Source organism: Dasypus novemcinctus, chromosome 18 (genome assembly GCF_030445035.2).
Source record: "Dasypus novemcinctus isolate mDasNov1 chromosome 18, mDasNov1.1.hap2, whole genome shotgun sequence".
NCBI lineage: Eukaryota > Metazoa > Chordata > Mammalia > Cingulata > Dasypodidae > Dasypus > Dasypus novemcinctus.
The window spans coordinates 80,048,713-80,066,919 of record NC_080690.1 but is presented as its reverse complement, the minus strand read 5'-3'; the positions used below and the strand labels follow the sequence as shown (position 1 = coordinate 80,066,919).

General features: G+C 62.4%; 1 protein-coding gene across 1 annotated transcript in view; it reads left to right on the top strand.

The window, feature by feature from the left end:
* Positions 1–3,805: 3,805 nt before the first annotated feature.
* The window catches only part of PPP1R12C (protein phosphatase 1 regulatory subunit 12C), a 16,976-nt gene continuing 2,574 nt past the window's right edge, over positions 3,806–18,207 (top strand). Inside the window, 20 exon segments of the mRNA XM_058279175.2 lie at positions 3,806–4,134; positions 6,945–7,075; positions 7,153–7,271; positions 12,794–12,953; positions 14,560–14,704; positions 14,794–14,868; positions 15,631–15,704; positions 15,774–15,861; positions 15,863–15,917; positions 15,992–16,043; positions 16,258–16,423; positions 16,505–16,572; positions 17,040–17,051; positions 17,053–17,118; positions 17,218–17,308; positions 17,398–17,481; positions 17,562–17,622; positions 17,747–17,832; positions 18,006–18,046; positions 18,162–18,203. Coding sequence (XP_058135158.1) covers positions 3,844–4,134; positions 6,945–7,075; positions 7,153–7,271; positions 12,794–12,953; positions 14,560–14,704; positions 14,794–14,868; positions 15,631–15,704; positions 15,774–15,861; positions 15,863–15,917; positions 15,992–16,043; positions 16,258–16,423; positions 16,505–16,572; positions 17,040–17,051; positions 17,053–17,118; positions 17,218–17,308; positions 17,398–17,481; positions 17,562–17,622; positions 17,747–17,832; positions 18,006–18,046; positions 18,162–18,203 — 1,907 coding nt within the window. The 5' untranslated portion in view covers positions 3,806–3,843.

The following is an 18,207-nucleotide window of genomic DNA, read 5'->3' as shown; positions in this document are numbered from 1 at the left end:
CAGGCAATCTGCCGGCTGTCACAGTCCACTGCTTTGGTTACCCACCCCATATACAACTCTGGCACATGGAACACACCTGCCCTCCCCGGGAACAACAGCCAGGCTCTTGAGGTCAGTCCCATCCTGCCAGTCAGGTTTGGGTATGTCTTTGGGTGGTGGCATCCTATAAGCACAAAGACAAGTCCTCTCTCCCCTAAAGATCCATGGTGCAGAAGTAGGAACAAGGAAACTGCAGTAAAAATTCTAGTCTTGGGAAACGGACTTTGGCCCAGTGGTTAGGGCGTCCGTCTACCACATGGGAGGCCCGCGGTTCAAGCCCCGGGCCTCCTTGACCCGTGTGGAGCTGGCCCATACGCAGTGCTGATGCGCGCAAGGAGTGCCGTGCCACACAGGGGTGTCCCCGCGTAGGGGAGCCCCACGCGCAAGGAGTGCACCCATAAGGAGAGCTGCCCAGCGCGAAGAAGGGAGCAGCCTGCCGAGGAATGGCGCCGCCCACACTTCCCGTGCCGCTGACGACAACAGAAGCGGACAAAGAAACAAGACGCAGCAAAAAGACACAGAAAACAGACAACCGGGGGAGGGGAGGGGAATTAAATAAATAAAAATAAATCTTTAAAAAAAAAAAAATTCTAGTCTTAGTCTCTCGACTGTGATCACAAATAACACAAATGGGTTGGCTTAAGCAACGGGAATTGATTGGCTCAGGGTTTTGAGGCTAGCAGTTCAGAACTGCGACATCAGCACGGTGGTGCTTTCTTCCTGAAGACTGTCACTGTGGGGCTGGCAGCCGGAGCTCTTTGGGTTCCTGATTCCTGGCCTTTTTGGTCCATGGCAGTGCACGTGTTGGCGTCTTCTCCTCTTTATTCCTGGGTTCCATTGACTGCCAGCTCCTTGCTCCCCCACCCCCACCCCCTTGGGCTTTCTCTGCACTCTTCTCTATACAGCCTCCTCAAGAAGATTAAGCCCCATCCTGACACAGACGGCCACACCTGAACTAAAAATGTCATCCTCAGAAGGTCCTCCTTACGATGGGTTCATACCCGCAGGAATGGATTAAAAGTCAGAGCATGTATTTCTGGGGTACATGATTCAACCTACCACCAACTCCCACATGGACAAGAGGAGAAGGGGAACCATTCGGCAGTCGCTGGGTAGGAATGTGGAGGAATATGTTAGCAAACCTGGCAGATCTGGATCTCCAGGCGGGATACGAGCCCTTATGGGGTAAACACTGTGGCCCCTGATCCAGCATTCGGGGAGCGGTCCTTCCTCTCCACTATCCCTGTGTCCATATCCAAGGATGGCATGTGGGAGAAGGCCGCTCTCGAGGGGTTCGACAATTGCAAAGCCCCCTGTCTGTTGGCAAATGAATTGGGGAGCCACGGAGTGTTTTTGCGTTTTGAAAGTTGTGAGCAGGCCAGACAAGGAGTGTCACTGGCAACATTAGTCTATCTCAAATTTAAAAAGCTCCTTTGTGCAAATAACTTTTTCAAGGAGTTTTAAAATAACAAAAATCCAAACTGGCCTATAATATTTTTTACCTCTGTCTCCACCCTGGTCAGGACAGTAAACTTGATACTTTTGTAAATGTTCTCAGTCATCTGTTTATCTGGGCCATCTTTATGATGACGACTAGTCTCTGTTTTTCTGCAGCTGGAGAGAAAGAGGGAACATTTTCTTCTTCTCTTTCTGAAGTCATTTTCACCAACAGTGAGGACAGCCTGCAGTTCCAAGGTTAAGTTTCAAAATTCCACTGCTAGCACTGAGAGAAAACAGCTAGTCTAAGAAGCTAAATACCTTCATTACAGAAAAGGAATGGGCAGGGGAGAATTTTAACGAGTGTACTATGAGGATGCATGCACACAGCCAACATCTCCTATCAGATACTTAATTTTTTAAATTACAACAACTCCAGGACGTACAGGAAAAGACAAGGTCCAGGTCACAGGGCCAGCAATTGGCAGAGACAAGATTCAAAGCTTGGACTGTCAAATCCAGAGAACGAATTCTTGACCATTGTAGAGGAATACATTTATTTTTTGGTAGAGTTTGAACAGCTGTAGCAGTTAATACAAAGGTTGTTAATAGACAAGGAGTGCTTCCGGAGTCCATTGCGCGGGATAGGCAGATTTCACAAATTGGGTCGCCCACAAATAAATAGTAACAGTCATAAAAATATCCCGATTGGGGAGTGGATGTGGCTCATGCGGTTGAGGTCCTGAGTTTGCTTCTTGGTGACTTCTAAAAACAACAACAACAAAAACACAAACCAAAAAACGAACTCATGTGGCTCCGTGGTTGAGCACCGACTTCCCACATCCGATATCCATGGTTCAAAACTCGGCCCAGTATCTTAAAAAAAAGACAACAAACAAACAAGCCCATAGACATATTTTCACAAACACAAACATCAACACACGCACACACACACCCAGCTATAGACACAATCACAAATAAACACAATTACAACGGGTCACAGGCCTGTGTAGAAACACACAAAACCACAACCACACACAAGTACACACTGAAGATTCACTTCATTTATAAGCGTCCCTGGGGCAGGGTGAGTAGGCCTGGGAAATGTGGGGATTGTGGACTACACAAGAGACACCAGGACTACCGTTCCCTTCATATCTACTGGCAAGATACTCAAGGTGCAGATTACTTCGTGCTTTATCTAGCAAGACGTGGGTCACCTTCCAAAGCGACGCCAGTCTTTTGTCCTGGACTACAAATCCCAGCAAGGCTCGCGAGGGTCCTGGAGCCTGGACTACATTTCCCAGCGCGCTCCACGGCCCCGGTGGGCGCGGGAGGAGGGCGGTCCAGGGAAGGCTTTGGAGGGCTGTCATTGTGGACGCCGCCCGTGGGTTCCTGTCCCTCGTGGAATCCAAGGGTTGCCCCGAAGGACTCTGGACTTCTGATTCTATTGCCCAGCGAACTGTGATCGTGAACTCTGCGCAGTCTTGTCTTTCAGTCCAATTTCCTGGGGGTCACTGGGGTTCTGCCTAGCGCCGGCTGTGACTTTAGGGGCGTGGCCCAACGGACTACATTTCCCAGCAAGCCCGTAACCTCTGTGCCGCAAACTTTATTTCCCAGCCTACCCTGGGTGTGCCCTCAGGGAGACTTGGGCGGGAATCGGCTTTCAAGGCTTCTGGGTTGCGGACTCCGTTTCCCGTCAAGTTTCGGTTTTTCCACGACCCGGGAATCCATTCATTAATTCATTCAAAAAATATTGTCTCTCAGTACTAACTGGGCCTCAGTTCCCGGCACTAGGAATAGAGGAGTGAACAGAGAAGACAAAACCCCTTGCCCCCGTGGATTATTTCTAGTTTGCAGGGGGCAGGCAAAAGAAAGCACACTGAGTAAATTATACAATAGTTTGTGGAAAGATGACGGACAATTTTGCCCCATAGCTTTCAGGGATCCCGATTTGTGCCGCGTTTCCCACCAGGCCCCGGGGCCCGATGCTTCCCCTTAATACTGCGCACTACATTTCCCAGCATGCTCTGGGGGCATGTCTACAGGGCGATTTCCTTTTGGAGGGGCGGACTTCCGATGTGCGTCGGGACTCAGCTAGTTCGGAAAACTGCCTTTAGCAACTTCCGCCCATGGACTCTATTTCCCAGCGCGCCCTGCGGGCCCGCCCACAGGCGATTGCCATTGGCTGCTTCCGGCCACGGACTCCATTTCCCAGCGTGCCCCGGGCCAGCGCCGTGGCGCCATCACGCCGGGCGGGGACTGGAGCTCCTCAGGGCGGCGCGGGGCTAGCGGCAGTTCCCGGCGGCCCCCGGGGCGGGCGGCGGCGGCGGTCCGGGCTCCGCTCGCGGGGCGGCGGGCGGCGCGATGTCGGCCGAGGACGGGCCGGGGGCGGCGGCCCGCGAGCGGCGGCGGGAGCAGCTGCGGCAGTGGGGCGTGCGCGCGGGCGCCGAGCCGGGCCCCGGGGAGCGGCGCGCCCGCACGGTCCGCTTTGAGCGCGCCGCGGAGTTCCTGGCGGCCTGCGCGGGCGGCGACCTGGACGAGGCGCTCCTGATGCTGCGCGCGGACCCCGGCCTCGAGCCCGGCCCCGCCGTCCCGCCGCCCGCCCGCGCCGTGCTCGACTCCACCAACGCCGACGGCATCAGCGCCCTGCACCAGGTCAGCGTCCGCACCTCCCTTCCCGGTCCTGGGCTCCATCGCGGGGCTCCCCGGGCCTGCGCTCGCCGTCCCCGAGCCCCCTCTCCAGCCGCGGCCATCCCTCCCACCTGGGCGCCCCTTTTGCAGCTGGCCCGGCCGAGGCCGCCTTCCCTGGACCTGGGCGGTCCCTGGCGGCTTCGGTCTGGTCCACACCTGTGGTGGTCGCCGCTCGGCGCCTTCCCGACCCCTGAGCCCCCCTTGCTAGTCTCTGCCTGTCATCTCTGCCGTAGTCTTTGCCATCTAAGGCCGCCGCCTCTCCCGAGTCTGTGACAGTTCTTAGAGTCTGTGCCACCTTGTCCAGCTCTGCCCCTGTGGCTCCCGGTTTCCAGGCATGTCCTGGTGCTTTCTCTGACCTGCATCCTCCTCTTTCCCCGGGGCCTCCTAGTCTCGGCCCGGGCCACTTCTCTGGCATCTGCTTGGATGGGCACCGATCTTGTGGGTTTCCCTCCCTCCCACTCCTACTTGGTCTCTGCCATCTGTTGCTGCCTAAGGATGCTTTCTCCTGAGCTGCTGCTTCCTGGGTGCGGTACCACCGCATTCACTAGAGGCTTTCTTGGCCACACTGACTCTCCCCTGCCCCCTTCTAATTCTCATCATTTCCTCTGTGTCCTCCTGAGCCTGGGCCACCTCTTGCCTCCTGCCTGGGCTTTCTCAGGAATGTTTCTGCTTCTCCAGGCATCTCCTTCTCGTCCCCTCATCCCCCCTTCCCTTGGCTAGGCCTGCAGCATCACCCTTTTCCTGGGCAACCTCCAAGCATCACCTCTCTCTGGCTTTGAGCCACCTCTCTTTATTCTGGTTGTCTTGCGCGTGGGTCATCTCTCCTTTTATCCGGGCAGCTTCCATCCCTCGTAGGTGTGCAGTCTTTTCCAGCCCCTGTCTCACACCTTCCCTAGGGCCAGACCTCAAGGAGCCTTTTTCAGCCCCTCCCCCACCATTTGATAGGGCCATGGGGGAGAGGCTTGGCCAGAGAAGAGCCCCTATTCCCCTGGTCTTCTGAGGTTAGTCTAGCTGTCACTGTCTTTGACAGCCGCTTCCTTCTCCGATCCCAAACCCCCCATTTCTTGGAGTCCCCAGCCCTCTCCTCCTTGCCAGAGCCCCTGGGGAGGGTGGGGGCGGTTAGTGACTGAAGTGACTGGGAAGCAAAGCTTGACGGGAGGTGGGCATGCTTGATGAGGCCTGAGGAGGAGGGGTTCAGGTAAAGCAGAATCAGACCCAGTCATTTCTGATTTCTGATCTCAGCTCCTCGACTTTGGGGCCTGGCATTTATGTCTTTCTTCTCTGGGCCTCAATTTTCTTACCCATAGAATGGGTTCAGCAGCCATTCCTCCCCTGCCAGGCTCTGGCAGAGAAGGGGGAATCGTGCGTGTGATGGGCCCTGCATTGTAGGTTTAAGTGGGCGGTTGCCACCACCTAGCCCATATGCCACCCCCCTTTTCCTTTCGCCTCCCCGAGTCCTTTCCCTCAGAGACCCCGGCCATGTCTGTAGCATTTGTCTCCACCCAGAGCAGGGACCCCTCCCCCTAGGCAGGCTTTCCTGGTGGCAGACCCCCAGCAAGCCCGGGAGAGGGGCCTCGGACGTCAGCGCCCCCTCGCCTGCCTCATCCCACAGCCCTGGCTCTCCTGGACCTTCCCCGAGGGACTCTCAGACCCTCGCCTGGAATGCCCCTGCTGCAGGCTGCTCGGGCCTGGCCCCTCAGCTGCTCTTTGGAGAGTGTCACCTCCCACCCACTGGCCTGCAGCCCTGCAGGAGGTCTGGAGGAACAGGGCGGTCTGCTGTCACGTGCTGGCCAGCGGTAGCTGGGCTGGGTCAGGTCTGGGCCGGTGGGCCTGGGACTCCCAACATGCCCCTCAGTCCAGGCAGACTGGGAGGACCGGGCCAGCCGGTCCAGAGCAGCAGCCCTGTGCGGGCTGTGTTCTCTTGGTCTCAGCTCAGCCCCTGCCTTGGGGGTTTGTCCTGCTCTACACCCCCAATTCCATGTTTTCTTGTGCGTTAGTGCTAGGGGCTGTGGGCTTGGCCTCCTGGGTCTGAGGGGGGAGGGCTGCGGGCCCAGACACCGGTCCGAGGGGAGGACCTGGGGCTCCGGGGCCTGGGGGGGGAAGGCTGGGGCTCCTGGGCCTGGGGGGGAAGGGCCGGGGCCTGTATTTTTGGCTTCCTGGTGCCCAGGTCTCAGGCATCTTTCACATGGATGCCTGTGCTGGGTCAGGTCCTTGAAAGGGAAAAGCCCATCTCCCTCCTTGCCCCCCTCCCCCATCACCATGACAACTGGGTGGAAATAAACGGAGCCCAGAGTTCATCCCGTTCCCAGGGCACGTGTGGCCCCCCTTTCACAGCCCGAGTTTCCATGACTTCATTCTCTTGGCCTCGTAGCTTCCCCCCTTCACCAGATGGGAGGCTTGGAGTGGTAAGGGAGCTAGGGGGTTAATTTATCCTGAAGACCTGGGAGTCTGCGACCCAGCCCCTCCTCTCTCAGACTGGGGCTTCTGCCCCCAGCCCCTCCTCCCTCAGACTGGGGCTCCTGCCCCCAGCCCCTCCTCCCTCAGACTGGGGCTCCTGCCCCCAGCCCCTCCTCCCTGGCAGCTTCCTGGCCTGGGCTTGCCTCTCCTGAGCTGCCCTGCCCACTGAACCCCTGGGGAGAGCAGCTGGGCACCCTCGGCTTATCCAGGGGCTGTGGGGGTCTCCTGCCTTGCAGCCCCCATCTGTTCATGGGTCTGAATTGGGGGTTGCGCCTTGCGGCCCAGCAGGGCTGACAGCCGCCCCGTGCCCGCTGCAGGCTTGCATTGACGAGAACCTGGAGGTGGTGCGCTTCCTGGTGGAGCAGGGCGCCACGGTGAACCAGGCCGACAACGAGGGCTGGACGCCCCTGCACGTGGCCGCCTCCTGCGGCCACCTGGACATTGCCAGGTGAGGCGGGTCGGCGGGCAGGACCCGGGGCTGGACCTGTCGGCCCTGACTGCCCTGACTGCCCCGCCCTCCCACAGATACCTCCTGAGCCACGGGGCCAACATCGCCGCCGTCAACAGCGACGGGGACCTGCCCCTGGACCTGGCTGAGTCGGACGCCATGGAGGGGCTGCTGCAGGCGGAGATCGCCCAGCGAGGTGGGCCTCGGGGTGTCACCGGCCGGGTGGGGCCCCGCCTCGCCTGCCTGGGTTCCGAGGCCAGCTGCATGCTCTCTGCCTCGGTTTCCTCACCTGTGAGTGGGGCATACCTCCCTCCAGGGTGGCTCGGGACAAGGGACCGAGTAAAGCGCTTGGGCCTCTGCTGGGCATGCCTGAGAGCAAACCTGTGGTGGCCGGAGCTGCTGTGCACCCTGAGCTGCTGATGGAACTGGAGGGAGGAAGGGTCGTCCAGGGCGCCCCCGCAGGCCCCCAGGTGTTCTTGCAGGTCAAAGTCTGAGAGGCTTCTGGGGTTCTTCATGGGGGTCCACAGACCTCCAGACTGTGTCAGCTGTGCTCACTCTTCTAGGCTCTTCTAGCAGGTTTCCAGAGGCTGGTGACCCCCCCTCCGCCTGGCTAAACACACACGTTTGCTGCAGTCACTGCGGCTGGCCCCTCCTGTGAAGCGTGGTGGACCCCGCCCCTCGGCCTGGGCTCCAGGGGTGCCTGGAGCCAAGCCGGGCGTAGGAGGTCCATGCCCCAGCCCTGTTAGGCCCCCAGGCATGGCCTCCTTCCGTAAGGTGGGGTGGCTGCAGCACTTGCCCAGCGAGTGGCCATCGGCGTGGCGCCCCTGAAAGGCCGTCAGTGCGGTGCCCGGGGTGGGCTCAGAGCCATGTGGGGTGGAGGGCGAGGCTGGTCCCCCGTGAGTCCTAGGTTTGGCTCGGCTGTGGCTGCCTGCTGGCCGCATGGCCAGCCAGGGTGACAAGGACTGGGCCGTGTCGGGGAGGAGAGCCCGGGTGGAGGTTGAAAAGGGGGCTGGGTACAGTCAAGGCTGGAACTGGGGTCCCCCCACCCCCCAGCTTTTTATCTAGAAAAGTCTGAAAGCCCACGGAAGAGCTGCAGGTGTGGTCCAGAGCACGTCGCCGATGTTCCCTTAGTGGCTTCCCGGGCCGTCGTTCCCCTCCTCGCAGCTGGCCCTCGTCCTGTGCAGCACGGCTTTAGTGTGCTCAGTGTTGGGGGACCAGCACCACCACCACTTTGAGAATGTTTTCATCACCCCGCAGAGCCCCACTTAGCTGCCCCACACACACCCCGTCCTCCCCAGCCCTGGCCTCCGTCGGGTTCCCTCTTCTGGACGTTGCACGTCAGCGGAGTCCTGTGACAGAGATTCACCGGTTTTTCACCACTTGGCACATTTGTGGGCTCATGTGTGCGTGCTGCCCCCCACCCCCTTTTTCTTTCTGTGTACATATTTACGTGCGGGTGTGTTTGCACACACACAAACAAGCACTTCCTTTTTCTCTTTTTTGTGGGACCAGATTAAGCTGTGGACCTTGTCACCCTTTGCCCCAACACTTGCGACGTTTCTCCACGTCCCTCCTTGCTGCAGTGGGGCAGCTAACACTGCTGCTCACAGCCTCAGGCTCCTTGGCATGCTTTCCAGTTCCGAGGTCTCCGCTCTGCCCGCAGACACTCTTTGGCCGCCCCCTCTGCTCTGGAGTGCATCTGCTCTTCCCCTGTGCTCGGGGGTCCCCGTCCCCCTGCAGCAGCTCCCTGCCCTCTCGGCTCCCCATGGCTCATGTTTTGAAGGGTAGGGGCTGGATGTGGCACGCTTCTTCTCTGGAGCTGCCTATTTCTGCGCTTTCGGCAGGAACTTGTCTGTGCATCACATCAGGAGCCCGGCGATGCCAGTTCGTGTCGTCTCTGATGGTGTTAACTCGATGACTTAAAAGTAAACCGCCGGCAAGTTTCGTACAATCCCACATATATGAAGTACCGAGGAGAAGTGCATCCTTAGTGAGAGAAAGTAGATTCAAGGGCCCCAGGGGCTGTGGGAGGGGGAGTGCCTGCTTAATGGGTTTGGGCTGATGAAAACATTTTGGGCACAGATGTGACAGCTGCGTGGCACTGAATGTAGTTAATATCACTGAGCTTTATACCTGGAAGCGGTTAAAAGCGGGAAGGCATGTGTGGAATAATTACCAATAGAAAAAGGAAAGACTGCGGGCTCTGGGGCCAGGGGCCGGGGTGTAAGTGCAGGCTCTGCCACGCGTGGAGTCAGCTGTGGGTGATCCTTCAAGGCGGTGCCTGCGAGTCGTCACCCTGAGAATGGCCTTCGGGGGACCCACAATCCCACTGACGTGCTGAGCTGTTTTTTTTCCTGCAGAGCTCGCCCCAGCTTTCACGGGGCGTGCGCCCTCTGGGGAGGGAGGAGAGGCCAAGGGCGGCTCTAGTGGCTGGGGGGAGGCGCAGACCATCGGCTCGAGCCATGGGCTCCTGGGCAGGCGGCACGTGGGGGCTGCGGGGTCTGCTGCACCCTTTTTGCCCCTGGAACCAAGGCTCCACCAGGTGTCCTCAGGACGCGCACCGTCACACACAAGGCCTCATGGGCATGCGAGCGACAGACCTGGTCACTGGGCCGTGCCCCTCGAGGCAGCCGGGGGCCCACAAGCACGCCGGTCCCCGGGTGGGTGCCAGGTGCCTGGGTAGGTGCGTGCCGTCTGCCCTGGGAACTGTCCTAAGGACCAGGAGAGAGAGCAGGGCCAGCAGTGGCAGCTGAGGAGGAGAGGCTAGAGACGCCAGAAGGAACGGGTGCCAGCGAGGCGAGGTGCAGGCAGGAGGCGTGGTCGGCGGGCGGGCAGGTGCTGCAGAGCGCACGGCCCTGGCTCTTTCTCGAGCGCAGCCCCCGTGTCACTCGCCGCTTTCTTGCCTGGGCCTGATCTGGTCAGCCTGTGGCCCCCTAGCCCGGAGCATGGAGGCCTCCGCGCCAGGGGACTCTTGCTGGACAGCACGACTCTTTGCAAGTCCCAGGAATCCAGTCGAGCCCGGCTCAGGCAGAACAGGAAGTGTTTGGGCTAATGCAGCCAACGCCGAGGGCTGATGGGGCTTGCAGGCAGTTTAGTCCAGGGCACAAAGTCACAAAGGGGCGCCGCCCCCATCGGCTGAGCTCTGCATCGGCTTGCTCCTCAGGCGGCTCTCAGGCGGCACTTGCACGGCTCCTGCAGCAGAGCTGGCGGCCTCCTCTGCGGTGCTGCTGGCCCGAGTCTTCCGACGCTCCTGGGGCCCCCTTGGTCTCAGGCCTGCTCCTGGGCAGTCACCGTGGCAGGCGGTCAGCCCGTGGGCCCAGTCACATCGGTCCCCTGTGGGGCGGAAGTAGGGAGAGGAGAGCCCAGAATGCTTTTCCAGAAGAGGGGCAAGGGCCGTGGGCCAAGAGCGGCTCCCCTATGGCTGTCCCGTGCGCGAGGGCCCTGCCGGCCACTTTGCTCACACCCGCGGGCGCTGTCCTGTGCTCGAGGGCCCCGCCGGCCGCTTTGCTCACACCTGCGGGCACCGTCTGTGCGGGAAGGACCCTTGAAGCGTTTTGAGGTTTGAAACCCTCGCTCTTGGAGTCCCAGCATGGCAGGGGGATGCTGGGTGTCGGCCAGGCAGGGGGCGTGTGGACAGGGACCCCCCTTGGGAAGCGCTGGGTGCCGTTTGACAGAGCTGAAGACGTGTATCTGCCGGGCACTTGCTCTCCCAGGCCACCCGGGACAGGAGCGCTCACCGCTGGGCTGTTGCCGCCAAGAGGCTGGGACCCATCGTCAGGAGAATGGAAAAAGCGACAACCATCTTCCGCTTTGCAGGCTGTCATAGCCACTCAGCTGCTGCCGTAGCCGAGCAGCCAGACGATGTGGAAGTGAGCACGCGCGCCCATCAGGCTTGACTTGCAGACACAGTGGCCTGCCTGCAGGCTGTGGCCTGCCGACCCGGTTGAGAGCAGTTCCTGCAGACGTGGGCAGATCTCAGGATACCTGCTCACGTGCCAGAGAATTCCAGCTGTGGCTATTGGATAAATCACCAGTAACTGTCCCCCACCCCAACACAGTTGAAGGCAGGTGTCTTTAAGGACAGGATAGGAGGCAGCTGTGGCTGAGTCACCAGTATTCTCCAGCCATAGCCACTGCCACCCGGCCCCTGGCAGGTTTGGTGGAGGGGGGGGGGGGGCGCAGGAACCATCTCATGCCCCGTGCAGTCGTGTGTTTTTGAACTCATTTACATGCTCATGGGAGAAGCTTATGGTATACAAACGTAAGGAAAGAGTGCAACAAAACACATTACAGGAAGCAGATGTGGCTCAAGCGATTGGGCTCCCATCTACCACATGGGAGGTCCAGGATTCGATTCCCGAGGCCTGGTGAAGGCAAGCTGGCCTGAGCAGAAAGCCGGTGCAGCAAGATGACGCAACAAAAGGAGACAGAGGAGAGAATGGAAGATGCAGCAGGCCAGGGAGCTGAGGTGGTGCAGGAGATTGGGCACCTCTCTCCCACTCCAGAACGTCCCAGAATTGGGTCCTGAAGCCACCTAAAGAGAAGATAAACAGACATGGAAGAATGCATATGAATGGACACAGCAGACAACGGGGGTGTGTGTGGGGGTGGGAATAAATCTTAAAAAAACGCACGTTACTGAAAACAGTCACAGCAGCACTTTCCCCTGGGTATCAGTCCCGTTTTAGTTTTTTAAGCTCATGGCTGTGTGTGGGGATTCTTTGCCTCTGCCGGCCAACAGAAATGGAACGTGAGCCACAGATATAACTAAATTCCCAGGGACCTTCAAAGTACAAAGAAACAGTGAGGTTAACTTAGTAGTTTATTTAACCCCACTGTATCCAAAACGTTCCAATCAGTATAACGCCTTATTCCTGGGCAATGGTACGCTTTTTTCCTCCTTGGAACTCTCGAGTGTTTTGCACTCCCAGCACGTGTCAGTTGGGACCAGCTGCATTTCAGGTGCTCAGCCGGTGGCTGGTGGGCTGGTGTGCAGGACAACGCCACTTTGTCCTGTATTTTCACAATTAAAGAAAAACAAACTTCCCTGGAGAAGAGTGACCATTCCCGAGAAAAGACCATTCGGGCTCTTGTCTCAATAGTTTATCACATGCAAAAGAATGAGAGGTTCTTGGTGGAGGTGATCAGTTAGGTAAAATTTCAGGCGCACACAGGCTGCCTGTTTGGATCCAGAAGCTCATATTTAGCTTCAACCCATCCTGTGCCCTTTGCATCTCTAAATGCAGTAAAACTTTGGGTAAAGCCAGAGCTGCTGCCCAGGCTCCTGGTGACAGATACCCTGCGGAGGCTGGGGTGCGGCGCGTGGGGGCAGGCAGGATGGTGGTGGATAGACAGCGCCGGGCTGAGGGCAGTGGGGGGGGAGCCGGGAGCTCTTATCACTGACGGCGCAGACCACGCCGAGGTCGTGGCCGGAAGAGGCCGTGGCTCTGCTCCCCGGCCCCACCAGGACCGAAGTGCCCTCCATGGAGCGGGAAGCAGTGCGGGGGCCGCACAGGAGACCTGGGGGCAGTGGGCAGGGGGCCCTGGGCCCTCTGCACTGGGCCCTGCGCGCAGCGGCCAGGACAGCCGGGCGGGGCGTTGTGCGCTTCGGCACGCAAGCTCACCAGCCCGAGGCCCCCGGGACGTGGCTGTGCCCCGGCACCGGGTGCACTGTGCCCCCACGGGGCGGCTCCACCTCCTCGCCCTTCTCGCCTCCAGGTGTGGACGTGGAGGCGGCCAAGCGGGCGGAGGAGGAGCTGCTGCTGCACGACACGCGCTGCTGGCTGGACGGGGGCGCCATGCCCGAGGCCCGGCACCCGCGCACCGGGGCGTCTGCGCTGCACGTGGCCGCAGCCAAGGGCTACATCGAGGTGATGAGGTGAGTCGTGCTACCCCACCTCCCCCGTGCACCCCTCCGGTCCCTTCAGTACACGCCCGGAGGCTGCCCAGTGCCTCTGCGCGGGTGTTTTCACCGCCATTCTGCTTAAAAAGACAGTCCGTGGTTGGCAGTGCTCCCCCAGCCCGTGCTCCTTTAGAGGCGTGTGCGCATACGGGATTGTGTGAGTTTGCAGCGTGGGTAAGGTGGGAGGGAGTGCGCGTCGAGTACAGTGCTGTGAGGAGGCTGTCGATTGACTTGTGATCTCGCTCTTTAACGCTTGGGCACCGTGGCGCGCTTTCCTTCCCGCTTGTTCTGCCGATCGTCAGGAGGCAGGCGTTGAGACTGCGGATTCGCCTGTTCCTCCCTCGTGGTTCAGTCTACTTTCACTTCATATGTTTCAGAATTAAGCTTTTACGTGCAGATGTGTATATTTAACATTTTATTTTGAAAAGAACTTCAAATTTACCAGTTGCAAAAGCGATATAAATCCACAGAAAGAACTCCAACTTACCCCTCACCCTGATACCCAGATCCACCGGCTTTTTTTTTAATCCCCCCCGCCCTGCAGCTTCCCAGGGCCTCCCGTATGGCAGGCAGGCGCCCAACTGATTGAGCCACAGCTGCTTCCCTGAGATCCTTTTTCACACTTAGTTCATGTTTTCTGTGTTGTGCTGTCTCCTGTCCACGTGGTAGCTGTCTGCGTCCCTACCTGCTATCTGTCCACCCGTCCATCTTGGTGCGTGTTGCAGGCCTCCTCCTCCGTCCTCGCTCGGTTGGGTCTTGCCTTCGCTGGGCTTCCCCCGCCCCCCGCTGCTTCCTGCGGGGTGGGGGGGGGGGTTGGTTGTGACTCTGCTCCTGGGCCTTGCCCCACCCCCCTCTGCTCTTCTCTCCCTAAGAGGACGTAGCCGGCGTTCTTTACCGCCTGTGCCTTGGGGGGTCCGAGCGGCTGCCCTCCCTAGGCCGGCCCTCACACCCAGGGGCCGCAGGGCTCCAGCCTCTGCACACCACGATCGGGGGCCCGGGCCGCCTGCTGGGGAGGTGGGCTCTCAGCCACGGGCCTCGGGCCACGCGCCAGGGCGGCTGGGAGAGACCACGCTGGTCGGCCTGTGGTGCGGGCCTGCACCACTGCTCCGGCCCCGAGGCGCAGCGCCCAGCGCTGCCCAGCCTCTGCCCCCCGCCGCGGGCGTCTGTCCTGTCTGCCCCCACCCGCGCTTCCTCTGCTCATGGGGCCTCCGGTTGGGCTGGCATTAGCCCGCCCCCTCGGCGTGGCCCCCTTGGTGTGACCCCCTCGGCCCGCCCCCTTGGCGTGGCACACTCGGTGTGGCCCCTTGGCCCGCCCTCTTGATGTGGCCCGGTCCTGACTGGCCACGGCTCGGAGCCAGTTCACAGTCGAGGTGGCCCCTCAGCGTTGAGCACCTGGAAAGGCCCTGCACACTCGGGCTCACACCCACAGGGCACGAGTTGGGGCTCAAGAGGGGACAGCGGCTCTCCCAGCCCGGGCAGGAGGCTCCCTGCCGCGGGGGCAGCCGCCCAGCTGTGCCGGCCTAGATGGGCCCTTGGCCCAGGACCCCGCCTCGGCGGCCCTTGACCCTGCGCCCGCCCACAGGCTGCTCCTCCAGGCCGGCTACGACCCCGAGCTCCGGGACGGGGACGGCTGGACGCCCCTGCACGCCGCGGCCCACTGGGGCGTGGAGGACGCCTGCCGCCTGCTGGCCGAGCATGGCGGGGGCATGGACTCGCTGACGCACGCGGTGAGGGCAGGCCCAGGGCGGTGGGCGGCGGGCGCCCTGGGGGGGTGGGCGGGCGGCCCATGACCTCCATCTGCCCTCCTCCCCGCCAGGGCCAGCGACCCTGTGACCTGGCCGACGAGGACGTGCTGAGCCTTCTGGAGGAGCTGGCCCGCAAGCAGGAGGACGTGAGTCGTGGCCGCACCCCCTCTCCGCAGTCAGCACGCAGCCCCATGTCCTCTGCCCTGGGCCAGCCGGGGACCCCAGCTTATGGAGGCCCGCGGTGGCCCTTTGCAGGGTGCAGGGGTACATGAGGGCGTGTCTTGGGGTCTGTCCCGCTTAGCTGCCGCGTGCTCCACTGTGCCAGTCTCAGCTTCCCCCTCTGTCCAGGGGGTCAGATGTGCGTAGCTCGCTGTGTGTGGGCCTCGGGCTGGGGCCTGCAGGTGTCACAGAAGCTTTGGGGCAGCGCCCAGCAGGCGTGCACCCTGGGGCGGGCTGCCCAGGCCCTCGCGGGTTAAGGGACAGCCCTGCTGCCCAGGATGGGCGGTGGCTGCCTCCGGAGCGGGGTCTGGGGGCGCAGGGCTGGCGGACTCGAAGGAAGAGCTTGGGGTGGCTTCTGGCGCCAGGTGCCTGGGGGTGTGCAGAGGCAGGGGCTGGGCCAGGGTAGGGGCCCTGAGGCGTCGCAACCCAGGGGCCGGGTGTCGGGATCGTTCACTGGCCGGTGTCTGGGGTGCTCTCTGGAGACACGCCCTGACCCCGTGAGCTAGGTGGGCGGAGGCCCTGGGAGGTGAGGGTCCTCTTGGCGTGGGCGCAGGCCAGGACGCGGGTGCTGGGCTGCGTGTGCTGGGCTATGTGGGCCAGGGAGTAGCTGGGGGGGCAGCACCGCCAGAACAGTGGGTCCGGGGCCTGGGGTCTTCGCTGCCCTCCCACAACTTCCGCCCCCCTTGCAGCTGCGGAACCAGAAGGAAGCCGCCCAGAGCCGGGCCCCGGAGCCGCAGGGCCCCGCCGGCAGCAGGCACCGCAGGTAGGGGAACGCTGGCCCGGCCGGGGGGCGCCCCGGGCTCGGACCCCACCCCTTCCCCTCTCCCACCAGGAGCTCCGTGTGTCGGCTGAGCAGCCGCGAGAAGATCTCCCTCCAGGACCTGTCGAAGGAGCGCCGGCCCGGGGGTGCAGGGGGGGCTCCCCATCCGGGACGAGGACGAGGGAGAGGAAGGCCCCTCAGGTGAGGGGAGGGCGGGCCCGCTCCCGGGTCTGAAGGGTCTGAGGGGGAGGGCGGGGTCTCACGCCCTGTCATCTCCCCCTGTACCGCAGAGCCCAGAACCCTCAACGGCGTCTCCTCCCCGCCTCCCCCCTCCCCTGAGAGCCTCCTGGTGAGCCTGGGCACCTTGGGAGGTCGTGTTGGGGTATGGGACGGGGTGCCCTGAGGCCTTGGCCCTGTGTGGGTGACGACCGGTCCCCGGAATTCCCCATGCCATCAGCGCCTCCTGCCCGCACCTGCCCGGGGCCTGATGGGAACCATGGCTCGTGGCCTCTCGAGTGGAGGGGAGGCCCGTCCCCTCACCGAGGCTTCTCTCCTTCCCCAGCTGCCTCAAGAGCCCCCCCTTCTCCAGGCGCTTCTGCCTTCAGAAGACAGGCAGCTCAGGGGCCCTGGGCCCCCCTGAGAGGCGGGCGGCCGAGGGCGCTCCTGGGGCTGGGCTGCAGCGCTCTGCGTCCTCCTCCCGGCTGGAAGGGGCCTCCACTCAGGTGAGGAGCGGGCTGCTTGCCCAGCACGGGCTGCGGCCAGACCCCCGCTGACCCGGCTGCCCCTTCTCCCCTTCTCCGCAGGCCAAGGAGCCCCGTCTTGCCAGAATTATCCCCACCCCCTCCCAGAAGGTGCTGGAGCCCCCTGCCCTGTGAGTGCTGGGGGCCTGGGCCTCTGGGGTGGGAGGCAGGTCTGAGTTCCAGTGTTGTGACCCTGAGCAGGTCCCCTCCTCTCTGGGGCCTGGCCCCGCCCCACTATGTTTTGCCTCAGTTTACCTTTATATGCTGCTTTAAGGCCTGCCTCATCTGGCTCCCATCACCTCTCCCCATCTCCCAGCCCTGTCCCGTCCACCCGCCACCTTCCGCCTTGCCCACCGTGCCCACCCTGCTCACTGCAGGAGCGTGTGCTCCAGCTCCCCGTCTTTGTTTCCGCAAAGTGCTTTTTCTTTCCGACCTGTTACTGTTTTCATGGTTATTGCTTACTTTGCATTCTCCCCCTCCACTTTGACTCTCCGGAAGGAGACGGCCTGTTGCTCACTGCCGCACGCTGGCGTATGGCGCAGGCTTGACTAACCGTCCAGCCGCCTGCTCCCTTGGCTAACTCCGTCCCTCCCTCCAGGGTGCCCGAGCCCCCCAGGGACGCCGAGTGACCCTGCAGCCTCCACGGCGCCCCCAGCTGACCCCCGGGACCGGCGGAGGTGGGTTGCGTCTCCCCACGTTCCCCAGCACCCCGGGCTCTGGGAGCCAGAGTCCAGCCAGGGCACGGGAGAGCCCTCCTGAGGCCCGGCTTCCCCCAGGTCCTACCAGATGCCAGTGCGCGACGAGGAGTCGGAGGCCCAGCGCAAGGCCCGCTCGCGCCTCATGCGCCAGTCTCGGCGGTCCACGCAGGTGAGGGCCGGGCTGGCCGCGGGGCCTGGGCGTGGCCGGGGGCTTCCTGGGGCCCAACTGGCTCCCTGACTGGCCCTGTCCCCTGCCAGGGAGTGACCCTGACAGAGCTGAAGGAGGCAGAGAAGGCGGCCGGGAAGGCCCCGGAGCCGGATGGCGTGTCCCTGCAGTGCCTGGTGAGGGGCCAGCGGTGGGCAGTGGGTGTCTGGGCTTGCCCCGCGCTCCCAGGTCCTGACACCTGCCCCCGTCTCTGCAGGACCCTGCCCGGCGGCCCCTTGTCCCTGGGGTGGAGAACTCTGACGGCCCTGCCCAAAGAGGTGAGGTCCTCCTGGGGGGCCCCAACAACCCCCCGAGGGCTGCCCGCATGCCCGGGCTTGGGCCCCAGGGCCCTGACTTTGCAGGGGGTCTGCGGTGTGCGGCTGATCCCCAGCCCTCCCCCAGCAGAGGCGCCCGACGGGCAGGGCCCGGGACCTCAGGCCGGCAGGGAGCAGCGCAGGCTGGGCAAGGAGCGGAGGGGGCCCGCGGAGGTGAGGGCTGCCCTGGGGGCGGGGGGCGCCCGGGCGTGGGGGGCTGGGGGCCTGGTGACACCCAGGCGCGGGCGCTGGGGCAGCCGGGAGGGGAAGGCGGGGGCTGGGGGCCTGGGGGCTGCTGGGCGGCTCATGGCTCCCCTCGGCCGGCGCTGAATCGCACCTGCCCACAGGGGGAGGAGGCGGAGCCCGAGGACCGCAGCCCTGAATCCAGGTACGGGGCTGCGGAGCGGGGCAGGCGGCTGGGCCGGGGTGGGGGCGGGGGCGGCGCCTTCTGATCCTCGCTTTGTCTGGGCCCCGGCCTCCGGGTGGCGCCCCTCACCCCGCAGGCAGCGCCCCCATCGAGACCTCAACCCAGAACCCGAGCCCGAGTCC